This window comes from Dendropsophus ebraccatus, chromosome 2 (genome assembly GCF_027789765.1).
Source record: "Dendropsophus ebraccatus isolate aDenEbr1 chromosome 2, aDenEbr1.pat, whole genome shotgun sequence".
Classification (NCBI taxonomy): domain Eukaryota; kingdom Metazoa; phylum Chordata; class Amphibia; order Anura; family Hylidae; genus Dendropsophus; species Dendropsophus ebraccatus.
Window position 1 is genome coordinate 210,482,059 of NC_091455.1, and position 16,884 is coordinate 210,498,942.

At 46.9% G+C, this 16,884-nt stretch overlaps 1 protein-coding gene across 1 annotated transcript in view; it reads right to left on the bottom strand.

Moving 5' to 3' along the window:
• Positions 1 to 16,884, bottom strand: part of SLC25A13 (solute carrier family 25 member 13) — a 94,603-nt gene that overhangs the window by 70,068 nt on the left and 7,651 nt on the right. Inside the window, exons 2-3 of the mRNA XM_069959375.1 lie at positions 6,339 to 6,392; positions 6,096 to 6,238 (exon numbers count right to left, since the gene is read on the bottom strand). Of these exons, the coding sequence (XP_069815476.1) occupies positions 6,096 to 6,238; positions 6,339 to 6,392 (197 nt within the window). The remainder of the gene's footprint in view (positions 1 to 6,095; positions 6,239 to 6,338; positions 6,393 to 16,884) is intronic.

Consider the following 16,884-nt stretch of genomic DNA (forward strand, 5'->3'; position numbering starts at 1 on the left):
GCCATTACAAACTATATTTTCCATTAAAAACTATATATGGCAGCTTAAAGGGAAACTCCTTATTGAGGAGATGATGTTCTGTGTAGTTTGTAGTTTAATTCAATTCTATGTCTAGTAAGGCTGCTTGGGGCACTGGGGGCGGGGCTAATGCCTCCGGAGCACAAATCCGCCACGCCCATGGCTGGCCGCTACACTGATAATCATTAAAGGGGGTGGCAGCCACGCTCTCCTTAGTAAACTTCATAGTTTTCATAAATTCCACCAATAACACCTCCTCACTGGCAAGACTTTGTACCCAATAACCTATTAAAATCCGGGTTTACTTTAGAATTCTGATTAAAGCGGGGGATCTTACACAACAGATACGCAAGGAAATGTAAGTTAAGAGTCTTCATGTAGGTGCACTAAAGTAAAGGAGTGTGGAAAATGCATGCACATTACAAAAGTAACTTATGTTTAAAAAAAAAACAAGAAAAAAAAAAAACACACAACAACAGAGCAAGTCTATAAAAGGTACACCTCCAATAATACTCCCGCCTGTCTTCCCAATACATAGGAACATTCGGCATGGCCGTGAAGTCTATGGGGTGGGGAGGCATAAGCCGCAGTGAGTGTGCTCTCACTGCAGCTTCTCTCTCTCTAAACAAAGGGATCAAGCCCTATAACCACCATCATCATCTTTCGGTGGTTATTTAGGACAGCCCCATTACACAAAACAATTCATCAGGCGTATTTGGCCGAAAATCACCCGTTCCGGATCATAATCGCTTGCTGTGATAGGTCATAGCACGATGTCGGCTGATCGTTGTCTTTGAACATGTTCTAAAAACCGATAACCGCCACTCTTTAATAGGCCGCCGGGACGATCTAAGGATTGTCCGAGCAGCCCCCCCTTTGGCACAGGTAGGGAGCAGGGAATGGGAAGGAGGCGAGCGCTAAAGTGAAAAGTCAACATTTGCTTCCTTCTCAATACTGGGCCATGTAAGTATGAGGGGCTCTAGCGGGGGGGGGGGGGGGGGGGGGGGGGGGTCGGGAGCCTGTCACCCCGGCACCAGGGGTGACAGGTCCTCTTTAAGGTGTATGGAGGTCTTCAGAATGACCAGACACACTAAACCTAGACATGGATGATAACCGTGAGCAGGAGAGACAGGTGGAGCTTAAATAGGGTGCAGGACTTTATCTTTTGTCCTACTGTACAGGACAGAAAGATGGGGGGAGGCGCCTGCTGCAGTCATGTTGTCCTACAGTCACAAAACAGTGTAGAGGAGCAGGACAAGGATGACCTACTATGCATAAAATTTAAATATAAAAGTTCTGCAAAATTTTTGAGTTGTGGAGTGCAAGGATGTGGAGTTTCCACAGATGTGACTTGTTTCTCCAGCACATTCCACAGATGGTCGATCGGATTGAGATCTGGGGAATCTGGAGGACGAGTCAACATCTTGACCTCTTTGTCATGTCTGCAGTGTGGCCCCCGGGGCATTATTCGCTGCCATGAAGAAAGGGACTTGGTGTGTACAAGGGTTAGGTAGGTGGTCGGGTCACAGTAACATCCACATGATGCCAGGACACAAGGTCTCCAGCAGAACATTGCCCATCACACTGCCCCCGCCATCTTGACCTCTTCCAATAGAACATCCTGGACCAGACCAGACGTCTTCTTTCAATGCTCCATGCTCCAGTTCTGATGCTTGTAGACAGGGGTAACTGTGGACATGAGTCAATATGGACGCTCTGAGTAGTCATACACAACAAGCTTCCATGTCCTGTGTGATCTGTTACCTTCCTATTATAGCAGGAAGTTTTTCAGCAGTTTGCTCTACAGCAGCTCTTCTGTGGGATCAGACCAAATGGGTAGCCTTTCTCTCTCTATACACATCAATGCTCCTTGGACATCCATGACCCTGTCCCTTTTGCTGGGTACCAACCACTGCATACCAGGAATACACGGACTTTTTCGAGTTGCTCTGACCAGTCGGCCATCAATAGTCGTCCCTTGGCACAGTGCGGCAGATCCTAACACAGGCCTGTCTTTTTGCTTCCAAAACATCAGCTTTAAGAATACACGGATTATCACCGCTGCCCAGAGATATGGACAGACGGTCTCCGGTGAAGATAACCCCTACTACCTATTATAAGTCAGGGACAGCATTTACCGGCTTCGGAGACAATTGTTGTTTCCAAACCTACAGTAATCCAACATCATCAGCCTAATAACAAGGCAACCAAAAACATTCAGGAATTCCAATGCCAGCATTTATCCCTTTAAGATGGGTACATCTGGCGGTGGTTGGGTCGCGTCCTTAGGTCCCACGGCCGATATTACTGAGAATGTCATTTTCCGCACTATATTATTATTTTTCCAAAATGTTGTCCGGAAAACGAAATATTTTGCCCAAATAACAAATAATTGTAACTTGCACAATAGACGGTGCGTGGGGCCAGAAGCGTGTCACACGGCGACTCTCGTGATGCCTTTCAGAGGAGCTTCTACGTGTCTTTCTATTATATAATGTCATCTTTTAGTGCATCCGTACCGGCTTCAAAGTGCAGGGTTGCCCGGCAACAAGAGAATTATGTGTCAGCGAACAATTAGCGGAGACGACACCCGGAGCCCAGCAACCATTTTCTGAGCGGCGTCTACATGAGGAAATATTCACGTGCAGCCTCTCCCGCTCCCTCCATCATCGTTCCCCCCCCCCCCTCTTGATATTTTTTTCCTTTTTCCAGGGGGTTAAAGAAATGTCGTGTATTGTTGAGATTAACGTGTTCCAGGCAATTGTTCTATACGTACAATGTAAACGGTATCAACGAGAGTCGGCCAGGGGCCACGCATTTCCGGATGAGGATTATTAGGTCAATCCATGCATCAGCCGATGCTACAGCTCTGACTCATTTTTAAATTGATGACCGATACCAAATGGCTATTTTGGGTTGGTTGTTGGAGCAAATACCAGTCCTGTTCGGCCAAATAATGAACGGTTCCATATTGCCGGACGTGATCAAAAACAATGGATTATGCATCTTCTAAATTGGTGCCACAGGATTCGGTCTTGGGGAGGCCAACAGAGAGACTACGACAGTGACGGGAGGCAAGCATAGACCTCCGGCTGTGAAGTGGCCTACTGGCACCCTGTAGTTGGCAGGGGTACCAATCGGACACTTGACAGGTGCGGCACCTGTCAATCATCCATTTCAATGCAACAATGGCTGAAAAGCTTCAGCAGGATTGCTGGTGGCAGTCTTTAGCATTGGGGAATAATACACATAGTGTCCGACCACCACTGCATAAGGAGTGGCTCAGGAGGGGTTAAATGCAGCCGTCAGATGTGGCAGCAGCAGCAGCATGTACATAGTTAAAGTGGTATTCCACTCATGCCCATGGTGAGATTAACAATTCCTTCCATACTTTATTATCTAGTCAGTCTCCTTCCCCCAGTTCTCAGCTGCTGCTTTCTGCTGAACATACAAAAATCTGTGTGTGAGCTTTCCTCTATGTCTCCCCCTCCTCCCCGCTCCCTTCTGAGACAGATGATGTAACCAAGTCCCTGGCAGGCTGTATCTGAAACATTGTAGTTTCTTTGTAATGCTGGGAGGGTTATTCTGAGGTCAAGTTGCTGATGAACTCACTGTGATTATCCCTCCCAGCATTACAAAGAAGCTACAATGTTGCAGATAAAGCCTGTCAAGGACTTGCTTAAGTCATCTGTCTCAGAAGGGAGGGGGGAGAAGAAAGAAATGCTCACACAGATTTTTGTGTCGTCAGCAAAAAACAGCAGCTCAGAACTGGGGAAGGAGACTGAATAGATAATAAGTATGGAAGGAATTGTTAGTCTCACCATGGGCAGCAACATATAAAACTGTTTGAGTGGAATATCCCGTTAAATAGCCAGCACAAGTGATTGCTCTGTACCGGCTATCTGAAGTTTGCGCAGGGAGTGTTGGGGGGTGGGGTGGGGGGTGTTAGTAGGCCAATCGAGCAGCTGATGTTAAGGGGCAGGTGAGAAGGTTCAGCTTGCCGACCACAATTTTTTCAGGAGTATGCTTTATGTTATACAGCACTTCTGCACGGGATAACAAAGTATCAAATACCTGCAATCCTGGTATTGAACTGGTAGGTTTTTTGGAAAAGGGAATCGATATTTCTGTGTGGTGTTCATCATTTTTCCTGACCCCTGTAAACTAAATCCCATGATAAGGGACCAGGACACAATATCAAACTGGACATCTAATATGGCTGCTGTCTGGTCTCCGGGTCTCCTAAAGGGCTTTTAACACAGGACAAACAAGTGTCATAGGTCTCATTTTTTGAGCTACCCTCAAAATCATCATAAAAGCGGATGTACCATCAGGTGTGCTGAATGGCGCGGGGCAGCCAGTGCCACGGTCCTTTTCTTGAATAGCGGACTGGTTCCAGCACACGGCGCCGATCTATTACAGGGCACAGGCCGAAGCACTGGAGGCAGGCCAGCCTGTGGAAACTCCCTTCCCTGTGGAGCGGCTCTATTGATTCTAAAGGAGCCGCGTCACACAGAGGGGATGGGCTATTGTCGAACAGCAGGCAGCAGGCCCGCCCCGTGCATGAAACTGGGCCAGGCACAGACGAATTACGGCACCGGGCTGCGTTTCAAAAAGAAAAAAAAAAAAAGACTGTGCTACCTGATGGTACATCCGCTTTAAAGTTTCACTGACATTTACATTTTTTTAAGAAACTTTGCGATTTTAAGAAACTTTGTAATTGGGTTTATTAGCTGAACAATGCATTTTTACCATGAAAAAGCAGTTTGAAGCTCTCCCCCCTGTCTTCATTGTTCTCTATGAAGAGGGAAGGGGTGGAGGAAGACGAGGCACCAAAACAGGACAACAAAGAGTTAATTTACAGCTACATCACCGGGCTATCTTCTCTGAAGTCAGCACTGACCTCTGAATACTGGCTCTCACACAGCTCCCACTGTGTATTGCTTTGTTCTCTGCTGCCGACTAATCTCCCTCGTCCCCCCTCCATAAGTTACACAGGGCCCGACTGATGTAAAAGAGTCGAGATTTCCTGATAATGAGCAGTGAATGAGAGAGGGGGGTGGGGGTGGGGGCCTTTTTGAATGCAGATAATGGCAGATTTGCCTAGTAAACCCAATTACAAAGTTTCTTAAAACCGCCTGGACTATTGATTTCTGAAAAAAACGACAGTGACACTTTAAGAATAGGATATTTATTAAAGCGAGACTGTACGCACAATCTGATCCCCCCCCCCCCCAAACCACTTGTACCTTCGGATAGCTGCTTTTAATCCAAGATCTGTCCGGGGGTCTGTTCGGCAGGTGATGCAGTTATTGTCCTACAGAAATACTTTTAAACTTGAAGCCCCCTGTCAAATGGGAGTATCTGTGCCCTAACTTTGCACCGTCCCTCCTCCCCACCCTCCTCATCATTAGGAATGCTCCAGGCAGATTGCCTCCTATTCCCCACCTGTGTCAGCCCGGCACATGGGTTGGATTGTTAAGGACCTGTGCAATGTTCAGCATTGAGAAAATGTTTCAATGGCATTCCTAATGCTGAAGAGGGTGGGGAGGAGGGATGGTGCAAAGTTAGGGCACAGATACTCCTGTTTGGCACGGGCTTCAAATTTACATTTTTAGGACAATAACTGCATCACCTGTCGAATGGACCCCAGGACAGATCTTGGATTAAAAGTAGCTATCCGAAGGTACAAGTCGTTTGGGGGGGTCAGATTGTGGGTACAGAGTCGCTTTAAATGTCCAGAGTGCCCCTTTAAGAATTCCTTTCCCAATCATTTCCATCTTTTATTCCTGCATGGAGTAATAACAATACAGATTCAAGACCAGGACAGGATATCAAACCAGACATCAACTGAATGGTGGTCACCCGGCCCTTGGTTACCTAAGCCCTCAGTAGCATAATGGGACCTTGAACCTAGTACAGTGCTCTCTGCTGCCACCTCTGTCCATGTCAGGAACTGTCCAGAGCAGGAGAGGTTTTCTATGGGGATTTGCTACTGCTCTGGACAGTTCCTGACATATATCAAGGAAACAACAAATAAGATAACACAAAGAATAAAGAAAAACACAAGAGCTCACCCGTCTTTGGTCTGATCCACTACGCCTGCCAGGAGCTGGACGGTTTTGGGGTTCGGCTCTCCATCCCCTGTGACGTTCAGGTAACGTCTGACAAAGTCGAATGGGGACATATAGTGCTCTCCATTCTTTTCCACGCTGGCATACTACGGAAATGTGCAACACAAAGGTGTTAGGGAAAAATAACCAGAAGCCTTTATATCTGCACTTTATTGTCTACGTTACAGACTAAGGGCAGGATCCTACCTTAATAAATATAGATTTCAGCTCAGCTGGATCAGCTCTCTTGGTCAACGCTACCTGGAAAGAGGGGAAAAAAAGAGATATTATGTAGATTTATGCAGCAGAACATGGTGAGACAGAACAGTGAGTGCAGCTCTGGAGTATAATACAGGATGTAACTCAGGATCAGTACAGGATCAGTAATGTAATGTATGTACACAGTGACCCCCACCAGCAGAATAGTGAGTGCAGCTCTGGAGTATAATACAGGATGTAACTCAGGATCAGTAATGTAATGTATGTACACAGTGACCCCACCAGCAGAATAGTGAGTGCAGCTCTGGAGTATAATACAGGATGTAACTCAGGATCAGTAATGTAATGTATGTACACAGTGACCCCACCAGCAGAATAGTGAGTGCAGCTCTGGAGTATAATACAGGATGTAACTCAGGATCAGTAATGTATGTACACAGTGACCCCACTAGCAGAATAGTGCGTGCAGCTCTGGAGTATAATACAGAAAGTAACTCCAAATAAATACAAGATAACTTCTGCAACATATTTACAAAGTTGCTCAACTTTTTATGTAGAAAAACTTGTATACACTGCAGGTTTGTGAACAGTGAGCAAATACTTTAAATAAATATTCCTGACAAGACTTGGTAACAGAACAAAAGGGATACAGAGGTGGATGCCAGCTCATGCCACATCAAGTCAATAGGACCGAGCTGCAATACCAGACACAGCCACTTAGAATTACATGGCGCTGTGCCTAATAAACCGGGTAAATTAGCGGGATTGAGTCGTAAACAAAAATCAACTTGGGGAAAAAAAAAGCAAAGGAAATTCTGCCGTGTACACAGAACGTCAGCAGGGAGGAAATAATTTTATTTGCTTTTTTTTTTTTACAAAGTATACTAGAAACGTAAGCGGCGAGAAGAGAACGGGCGATACGTAAAGCAAATGAGCGATTAATGAGCGGCGGCGGCATCATATGTCAGTTCTATTTACAAGTATTGAGAGGAAACAGAGTCCTAACACCCGCTCTGTGATTAGAGATCCCTTACACAGACTCCTTCCACCGCAATCATACAGTTTGAGATGTTAACAATTGAACATAACTGCGCCGCTTGCGGAAAAAAAAAAAACGTACAGAAAATCCATCCTAAGGAGCCGACGCCGCCAAACCTACAGCTTGCCGGAAAATTGTTTCAAGCAGGCTTGAGAAATCAAAATCACTCAGAGTGACATTATCCTACATTCCTATGCAAAAACATTTATTTTTGACATACTTTTCAGAAATTACTTTAAGTGTAAGCGGCGGTGGAGAAAACCGCGAAGGGAAAAAAAAAAAGAGAAAGTGTCACATAACAAAATAATCCGGTAAACAAATACCCGAGAAAGATTATGTTTAATGGACATTCCTCTTTACATCTCTTGATAAGTCGGCCATAACTGCGCAATGATACGACGCGGAAAGTTAAAGGGGTTATCCAGACTTAGAAAAACAAAGTCCGTTTTCCTCCAGAAACAGCCCCAATATTGGGCCCAAGACTGGGTGTGGGGGTTAGCAGCTCAGTGAATGGAGTTGAATTGCAATACCACACACAGCCTGGAACACGAATGGCGCTGGTTTTGCAATAAAATAGCAGTACTCTTTTGAATCCACAATAACCCCCTTTAAAGAGGTACTCCGGCTTAACTTTTTCTTCTTTTAAATTAACTGGTGTCAGAAAGTTATACAGATTTGTAAATTTCTTATATTAAAAAAATTCCCGTCTTCTAGTACTTATCAGCTGCTGTTTGTCCTGCAGGAAGTGGTGTATTCTCCCCAGCCTGACACAGTGCTCTCTGCTGCCACCTCTGTCCATGTCAGGAACTGTCCAGATCAGGAGAGGTTTTCTATGGGGATTTGCTGCTGCTCTGGACAGTTCCTGACATGGACAGAGGTGGCAGCAGAGAGCACTGTGTCAGACTGGAAAGAATATAGCACTTCCTGCAGGACATACAGCAGCTGATAAGTACTAGAAGCCTGGAGATTTTTAAATAGAAAAAATGTACAAACCTATATAACTTTCTGACACCAGTTGATTAAAAAGAAACTCACCAAAGTACCCCTTTAAATAGGGTAAGGGGTGATGATGGGAGACGTAATCTTAGTCTTGCTTTACACTGCGTTATTGCAGGTATACATGAGAATCCACAAAAAAAGATGCCAACAACGTGGTCAATATATTACTAAATTTTGGCCACCTTCCGTTCCCCCTGTTGCACAGTGTACATGGTATGCCCCACCCCCCATTTCCTGTAATCTGTCTTTCTAAGGGCCCTATTCCACAGTAACGATAATCGGCCGGGTCGGCCCCATTTGGCCCGATTCGGCCGATTATCGTTCGGTGAAATAGAGAGAACGATCAGCCGATGATCGTGTCATCGGCTGATCGTTCATTTAGGGCCAGACCTAAAATCATTGTTCCCCCACCGCGCATCACTACGGTTGAATAGCGGTGCACGGCGGGCGACCGACGATTTGAGAAGAAACAGCAGCAGCATCATACATTACCTGGCTGCAGGGCTTCTTCTCTGCGCTGTCTTCATCCCCGGGTCCCGCGCTCTATCTTCTGAATGGCCGGTCAGCTGACGGAGCGCTCAGCCAATCACAGGCCGGGACCGCCGTGGCCTGTGATTGGCTGAGTGTGGCCTGTCAGCTGACCGGCCATTCAGAAGATAGAGCGCGGGACCCGGGGAGGAGACGGAGCGGAGGACAAGCCCTGCAGCCAGGTAATATATGATGCTGCAAGGGCATCGGTAACGATGTCCCTGCAGCCCTCGCTCAACGATCATCGGGCCGTGGAATAGGCCCAGTAAACGAGCGGCGATCTAGCAGACCGCCGCTCGTTTACATCGTTGATCGGGCCCTCCTCGGCCCGTGGAATAGGACCCTTAGGCTTTTACTAGAGACAGACTTCTCCCGACAACAGGAAGTGGATTGCAATTTTTCAGAGAAGGAAAACAGAGTAAAGACTCTATTACACCAAGCGATTATCGCCACATTCTGCTTGGTATAATAGGTAGTGTTAGAAGGAAACCTTCAGCAGACATGCACAATGTTGGCTGATCAATGTTTTTCAACAAGCTGAAAGAAAACGATGCCGATATCGATGGTCTGCTGCCTATCGCTCAATGTAACAGGAGCGGCAGCAGGCTGCCACTATCTTCTATGGCCCATCTGGACTATCCTCCGGGAAGCCCTCCCTCCCAACCCGTTAGCTGTCAGTGGATGTCATAGCGCCGCTATTGAGCAGGGAACAAGGAGCAAGAGAGCGCTGACCTGACAGTGAAAATCTTTCTTTCAAATCAACTGGTGTCAGAAAGTTATATAGATTTGTAATTTACTTCTATTAAAAAATCTCAAGTCTTCCCATACTTATTAGCTGCTGCATGTCCTGCAGGAAAAATTTTTTTTTCAGTCTGACACGGTGCTCTCTGCTGCCATCTCTGGCCGAGACAGGAACTGTCCAAAGCAGGAGAGGTTTTCTGTGGGGATTCATAGAAAACCGAGACAGAGTTCCTGTCTTGACCAGAGATGTCAGCAGAGAGCACTGTGTCAGACTGAAAATAAAAAAACATTTCATGCAGGACATACAGCAGCTGATAAGTATGGGATGACTTTAGATTTTTTAATAGAAGTAAAGTATAAATCTATATAACTTTCTGACAGTTTATCTGAAAGAAAAAGATTTTCACTGGACAACCCCTTTAAGGTCCTTTTACACAGATTTATTTCTCTTTTCAACTTCATTCCTGTCTTTAGCTTCATAGATAGATCTGTCTGTGTAAAAGGACCCTTAACTAGGGGATACACCGCCCTACTTCTGAGCAGGAAAACTAGTCAGCACCCCTTTCTTGTGGCCTAACTACTGATCAATCGCTAAGCTGGCCATGAACATTCATGTTGGTTGAACCTACTAATTTTGGTGGGAGCGGCCAACCATCTTTGGGATTTTTCTGGACTCCATAAGCTTCCATTAAAAGTCTGGCAGCAGCATACACCCCTCTCCCTATGCAGATGCACACTTGGCTGGGTGTGCTGGGAGAGAAAAAAAAAAAAAGCTATATAGTCCAATAACTGGTTCCTATAGATTAATGCAGTAAACCTGACCGACAAAGTCATAAAATTAACACAGCACCAAAAAGTTTTCAAAAGGACTGTGTCCTAAAGCTGTAAAAAAAAAAAAAAAAAAAACTTGCTTTAAGTCTTTAGGCTATAAAGGTTGTAGTATAGTACAAGGTCGATAAAGTCCATACCGCTCTGTAGATGACTACACAATCATAGATTGAGATTATTCCCATGCAGCTGTGACTGTCATGACCTGTAACAAACAATTGAGGGAAAGAAAAAAAATCCACAAAAAAAAAAAAAAAAAGGGTTAGGGCCAGTTCACATGAAGCAGAACTATCGGTACGACACAAAGGCTGGCAGGATTCCGCGGCGGACAATTCCACCAGCCTCCATCTCATACTGATAGTTTATGGGAGGGCTTGCATGCCTCCTTTCTCCGCTTGGAACGATTGACATGTCCATTCATCCGCGCGGAGGAAGGAGGCGCGCAAGCCTCCCATAGACGGCCAGTATGACACGGAGGCTGGCGGAATTCTGCCAGTTTTGCTCCAAGTGAACTGACCCTTAAAGTGGACTGGTGGCCTCTCCCGACCAGTCTGGTTTAGTAAATCCTTGTATTCCCATGAAACAACTATTCGGGGTCATCTCTTCTTATCGCTGGGTGCTGTGCTGTTCCTCTGTTTTTCCTTCTAGAGATTTATCATAAAAATAGCCAACTGGGCAATACCAGTGGGGGCGTGTCCCAGTACTATCTGAGACTATCCAATCACAGATGCTGTTTCCAGTCAGTGTAGGGATACGCCCCCTACTGGGAACACCCAGATGGCTATTTACTGATACATATTTAGGAGTAGCGAGGGAACGGTGCATCACAGAGATACAGGAAAATATGTTCCACATTAGTGATTCCATGGGGAATAAAAGTATTTATTAACAAACAGGTCGAGAGGTCACAGGTACAATTTAAAGGGAATGTGTCATCAGAAAACAACTTATTGTTGAAATTATGTTTTTATGTTAAACATATTTAAGAATTTTTTTTTCTAATTTTCTATTTATATTGTAAAATAATCCTGATAGCTTGCAGTTCTCATTCTCACCACTGGGACTAAAACTAAGCTGAGATTTATTGTTGAGACTGCAGTGATAAGAGGAGGCTGCAGTAAAGTGATCTGTGCAGCATTACAGCGTCACGTGAAACCAGCTCCCTGTGGATTGACCTCTTCACAGGTCACAGAGCGCGCTCAGTAATGTTTCACATTCATCTCAAGGGGACAGAGTCTGTCTATTGTCGTCTATGACCATGAGTAATGCTGTAAAGCATGTCGCTAAATGCTGTTAAGAGCACCCCAAGCAAGATGGTCGCCACCATAACAATGTAAAAAAAATATGAAAAAAAAAAATTACAGTCAGAAAATAGAAACACTAGAACAGGACAGGTTTTAATATCAGACTCTTTAAAGAGGCTATTTTTGTAAATATAAAGGGTAAAAGGCATGTAGTGAAAAAGCAAATATTTCCAGAGATCTCAGACCAAATCGGCTCTGGATAAACTCCTATCATTGCACCATCTGCGGATTACAGCCGGCCGTGCTCGGTAAGCAGCTTTACGGCCCATCACTTGATCACTGTTAAACTTTTTATATCACATTGAACAAACAACAAAACTGACTGAGCGTCTTACTGTGATATAAAGTGCAATGTGATCTCCTCCGCACAAGTGACAGAACAGAAGCAGCATAAAAGGCTGATGTCAAACGTAGTAAAGTAATAAACTACTTACAGCCAGAGCCTCATGGAGCGGTTTATGGGGAAAGGACAAGCGGGGATGTGTCGGCCATAGAACGGTCAGAACTATGAGACTGGAAACCTATCTGATGGATACAGAGGGGGGGGGGGGTCTGACAACTTTATGTTGTTACTTGAATAACAAGTTCAGAACCCAGTACCCTAGACCACCAGGGATAGAGGAATTCATCCAGAGGTTACCCAATATGACTAGGGAAAGGAACATTTGCCCAGTGGACGGCCTAGATTATAAAGGAAAGAGGAAAGGGGTCTCCAAACTGCGGCCCTCCAGCTGTTGCGAAACTACAACTCCCATCATGCCTGGACAGCTAAAGCTTTGGATTTGGCTGTCCAGGCATGATGGGAAATGTAGTTTTGCAACAGCTGGAGGGCCGCAGTTTAGAGACCCATGGCCTAGACGGCTCCACTATAACAGACCCCCAGAGAGGCAGGCAGTCTCTCCTCCATTACCACCACCCCCCAGGGAGGCAGGCAGTCTCTCCTCCATTACCACCGCCCCACCACAGACCCCGAGGGAAGCAGGCAGTGACCCCTCCACCACCACAGACCCCGAGGGAAGCAGGCAGTGACCCCTCCACCACCACAGACCCCGAGGGAAGCAGGCAGTGACCCCACCACCACCACAGACCCCGAGGGAAGCAGGCAGTGACCCCTCCACCACCACAGACCCCGAGGGAAGCAGGCAGTGACCCCTCCACCACCACAGACCCCGAGGGAAGCAGGCAGTCACCCCTCCACCACCACAGACCCCGAGGGAAGCAGGCAGTCACCCCTCCACCACCACAGACCCCCAGGGAAGCAGGCAGTGACCCCTCCACCACCACAGACCCCCAGGGAAGCAGGCAGTCACCCCACCACCACCACAGACCCCGAGGGAAGCAGGCAGTGACCCCTCCACCACCACAGACCCCCAGGGAAGCAGGCAGTGACCCCTCCACCACCACAGACCCCCAGGGAAGCAGGCAGTGACCCCTCCACCACCACAGACCCCCAGGGAAGCAGGCAGTGACCCCCCCACCACCACAGACCCCGAGGGAAGCAGGCAGTGACCCCTCCACCACCACAGACACCCAGGGAAGCAGGCAGTGACCCCTCCACCACCACAGACACCCAGGGAAGCAGGCAGTGACCCCTCCACCACCACAGACCCCCAGGGAAGCAGGCAGTCACCCCCCCACCACCACAGACCCCGAGGGAAGCAGGCAGTGACCCCTCCACCACCACAGACCCCGAGGGAAGCAGGCAGTGACCCCTCCACCACCACAGACCCCGAGGGAAGCAGGCAGTGACCCCTCCACCACCACAGACCCCGAGGGAAGCAGGCAGTGACCCCTCCACCACCACAGACCCCGAGGGAAGCAGGCAGTGCCCCCTCCACCACCACAGACCCCGAGGGAAGCAGGCAGTGCCCCCTCCACCACCACAGACCCCGAGGGAAGCAGGCAGTGACCCCTCCACCACCACAGACCCCGAGGGAAGCAGGCAGTGACCCCTCCACCACCACAGACCCCGAGGGAAGCAGGCAGTGACCCCTCCACCACCACAGACTCCCAGGGAAGCAGGCAGTGACCCCTCCACCACCACAGACCCCCAGGGAAGCAGGCAGTCACCCCTCCACCACCACAGACTCCCAGGGAAGCAGGCAGTCACCCCTCCACCACCACAGACTCCCAGGGAAGCAGGCAGTAATATTAAAGGGGTTATCCAGCGCTACATAAACATGGCCACTTTCCCCCTACTGTTGTCTCCAGTTTGGGTGGGGTTTTGAAACTCAGTTCCATTGAAGTAAATGGCGCCTAATTGCAAACTGCACCTGAACTGGAGACAACAGTAGGGGGAAAAGAGGACATGTTTTAGTAGCGCTGGATAACCCCTTTAAGCAGACCTGCTAAACCGTTCAGTTTCAGAGAATGTTGTCAAAGCTGAATGTTTGGCATTTTACTCCCTGCAGCTGGAAAAGTTGGAAATCACAACTACAGCCTAGGGCCATATACATGTTTTCCAGGACTCCCTAAGGCGGCATTCAACTTCTCCAGACACCGGGAGTCAAATGTGGAGCATTCAGGCTGGAGAACTTTGAGGAACCCGAACAGTTTGGCATGTCCGCTCAACACTAGCAGGCAGTCACCCTTCCACTACTAGACCACCAGGGAAGCAGATACTCACCCAAGGAGGCAGACACTCCCTGGGGAGGCATGCAGTCATCTCTCCACTACCATAGACCACCAGGTACGCAGACCGTTCCCCCTCCACTACTAAACCGCCAGTTAAGCAGATACTCACCCTTTAACTATCCCAAGGAGGCAGACACTCACCCCTTTACTACCACAGCTCCCTGGGGAGGCAGACAGTCACCCCTCCACTAGCATAGACCTCCAGGAAAAAAGATTGTTACCCCTCCACTACCATAGATCCCCAGCGGAGGTGACCATAACCAGACCACAAGGGGTGTCTAAAATTACTCAAATATATTGTTTTATTATTTTCTATTTAATTCTATGTATAATTTACCAATAAGCGACCACAGAGATTATTGGATGATAATATATCAATACAGAAACCTGACTATAGCGTTATTCTGAAGTGCGGTCATTTGAGGGTCAGGAATAAGAAAGAAGAACTTGTCTCTGATCTCGCCGAAGCTTCTCCGCAACTTAAACGCTTAAAATAAAGAAGTCAATGAGGCATCAAAGCCGCCGAGAGATAATCTGCTAAAGAGAAGCCGCCAGGTGAAGAAATATTGGAAAAAAGTTGTCCCGGTAATCCGACGCGGAAGCCACATACCCCGGACATTAAGGGTTTCAATTACGGAAGCATTGAGACTCCTCGGGGGTACGGGAGAAGGAGCGCAACACCGACACTCGAAATCGAGGGAACAGGAAAAGCCGAGAAGACGCCTTAAATCTGGATCAAGGCGACGTCCCGAGGCGGCGGCGCTGCGGCAGGTGGGGGGTGTAAGTGGTTTATTCCTCATAAAGCTAATGGACAGAAAACGGGGAGTAAAATTGCTTTTTCTGCGCCACCGGGAACGGATAAAGATGCAGAATATATTTTAAGAAGCGTTTTACGAAAAAGATGCTGCAATCTTACGTCTTAAGACTTTCTCTTATTTTCCCTGCTGAACTATGAGAGATAATCTCTCTACTGGGACGATCAATATGGAAAGAGGATGACGAGAATGAGAATGTGATAGACGATGGAGGATACGGGGGAGGGGGGGGATATACAATGAGGAGATTTTTTGAGGGACAGACGGAAATATACAACAATACAACAGTTCCAAACATGGACAGAGGTGGCAGCAGAGAACACTATGTCATACTGGAAAGAAGCCACCAATTCCTCCATGACATACAGCAGCTGATAAGTACTGGAAGACGGGAGAGTTTTAAATAGAATTTACAGATCCATATAGCGAGTTCCCCTTTAAGCCATTCCTTGTACTTTTGTTTTCTGCATTAATCCTCAGACACAAAATCTCAGCTCAGAAAAAAAAGCGGATCAGACCCTGAACGACCTCAACTTCTCTGCACCTTGAAACCATTTGCAGATCTTGGCGTCGCGCCCGTGTTCCTGAGCAAACACGATTACGAGCAGGTAACAAAATAAAAGGCGAGCATGCACCGGGCATGTGATTCCGTACACGGCCGGTCAGCGACCACGTGCAGCGTTACACAAGGAGACATGACTGCAGATAACAATGACTTATAGACGGGCCATTAAACAGCAAAAACCCACGGCCGCGGAGACGGCCTATCATTCACTGAGAGTCTCCCAAGGTAGAGACATTAGGAGTGACTCAGCTGAGAATATAGTCCATGAGATCAAGAGAGAGTGTGTGTCTAGGTTATAAAACTATAGGGATGCCATCTATTAGCCAGACTAGAGAGTGGCTCCTATGAGGGAACTCCAGAGAAATATCTTTTTTTTTCACAACAACTGGTGTCAGGAAGTTATATAGATTTGTAATTTACTTCTATTTAAAAATCTACAGCCATCCAGTACTTATCAGCTGCTGTGTGTCCTGCAGGAAAGGAAGTGGTGTATTCTTTCCAGTCTGACACAGTGCTCTCTGCTGCCACCTCTGTCCATGTCAGGAACTGTCCAGAGCAGGAGAGGTTTTCTATGGGGATTTGCTGCTGCTCTGGACAGTTCCTGACATGGACAGAGGTGGCAGCAGAGATCACTGTGTCAGCCTGGAGAGAATACACCACTTCCTGCAGGACATATAGCAGCTGATAAGTACTAGAAGACTGAAAATTTTTAAATAGACATAAATTACTAATCTATATAACTTTCTGACACCAGTTCATTTGAAAGACAAATTTTTATTAGCACTTTTGACTCGTACAAATAAAGTCTTCAATTTACATTACGTTAAATAAAGCACTATATGCTTTATACACACGAGTGCCTTCATGCAATTTTGTATAAAAGCATTTATTTATTTTGTTTTTGCAAAATTGCATAAAAATTCTTGCTAAAATGAGCACCACGCCTCCTCTTAGTATTGTATGCATCTCAGAGTTCATCTGCACCACTTATGCCTGGGACTGTATACATTTAGTCATCCAAAATTTGGAAGGGGCGGCTGATGATAGGCAGAGAAGAATACATTACCTATCCATGCTGCAG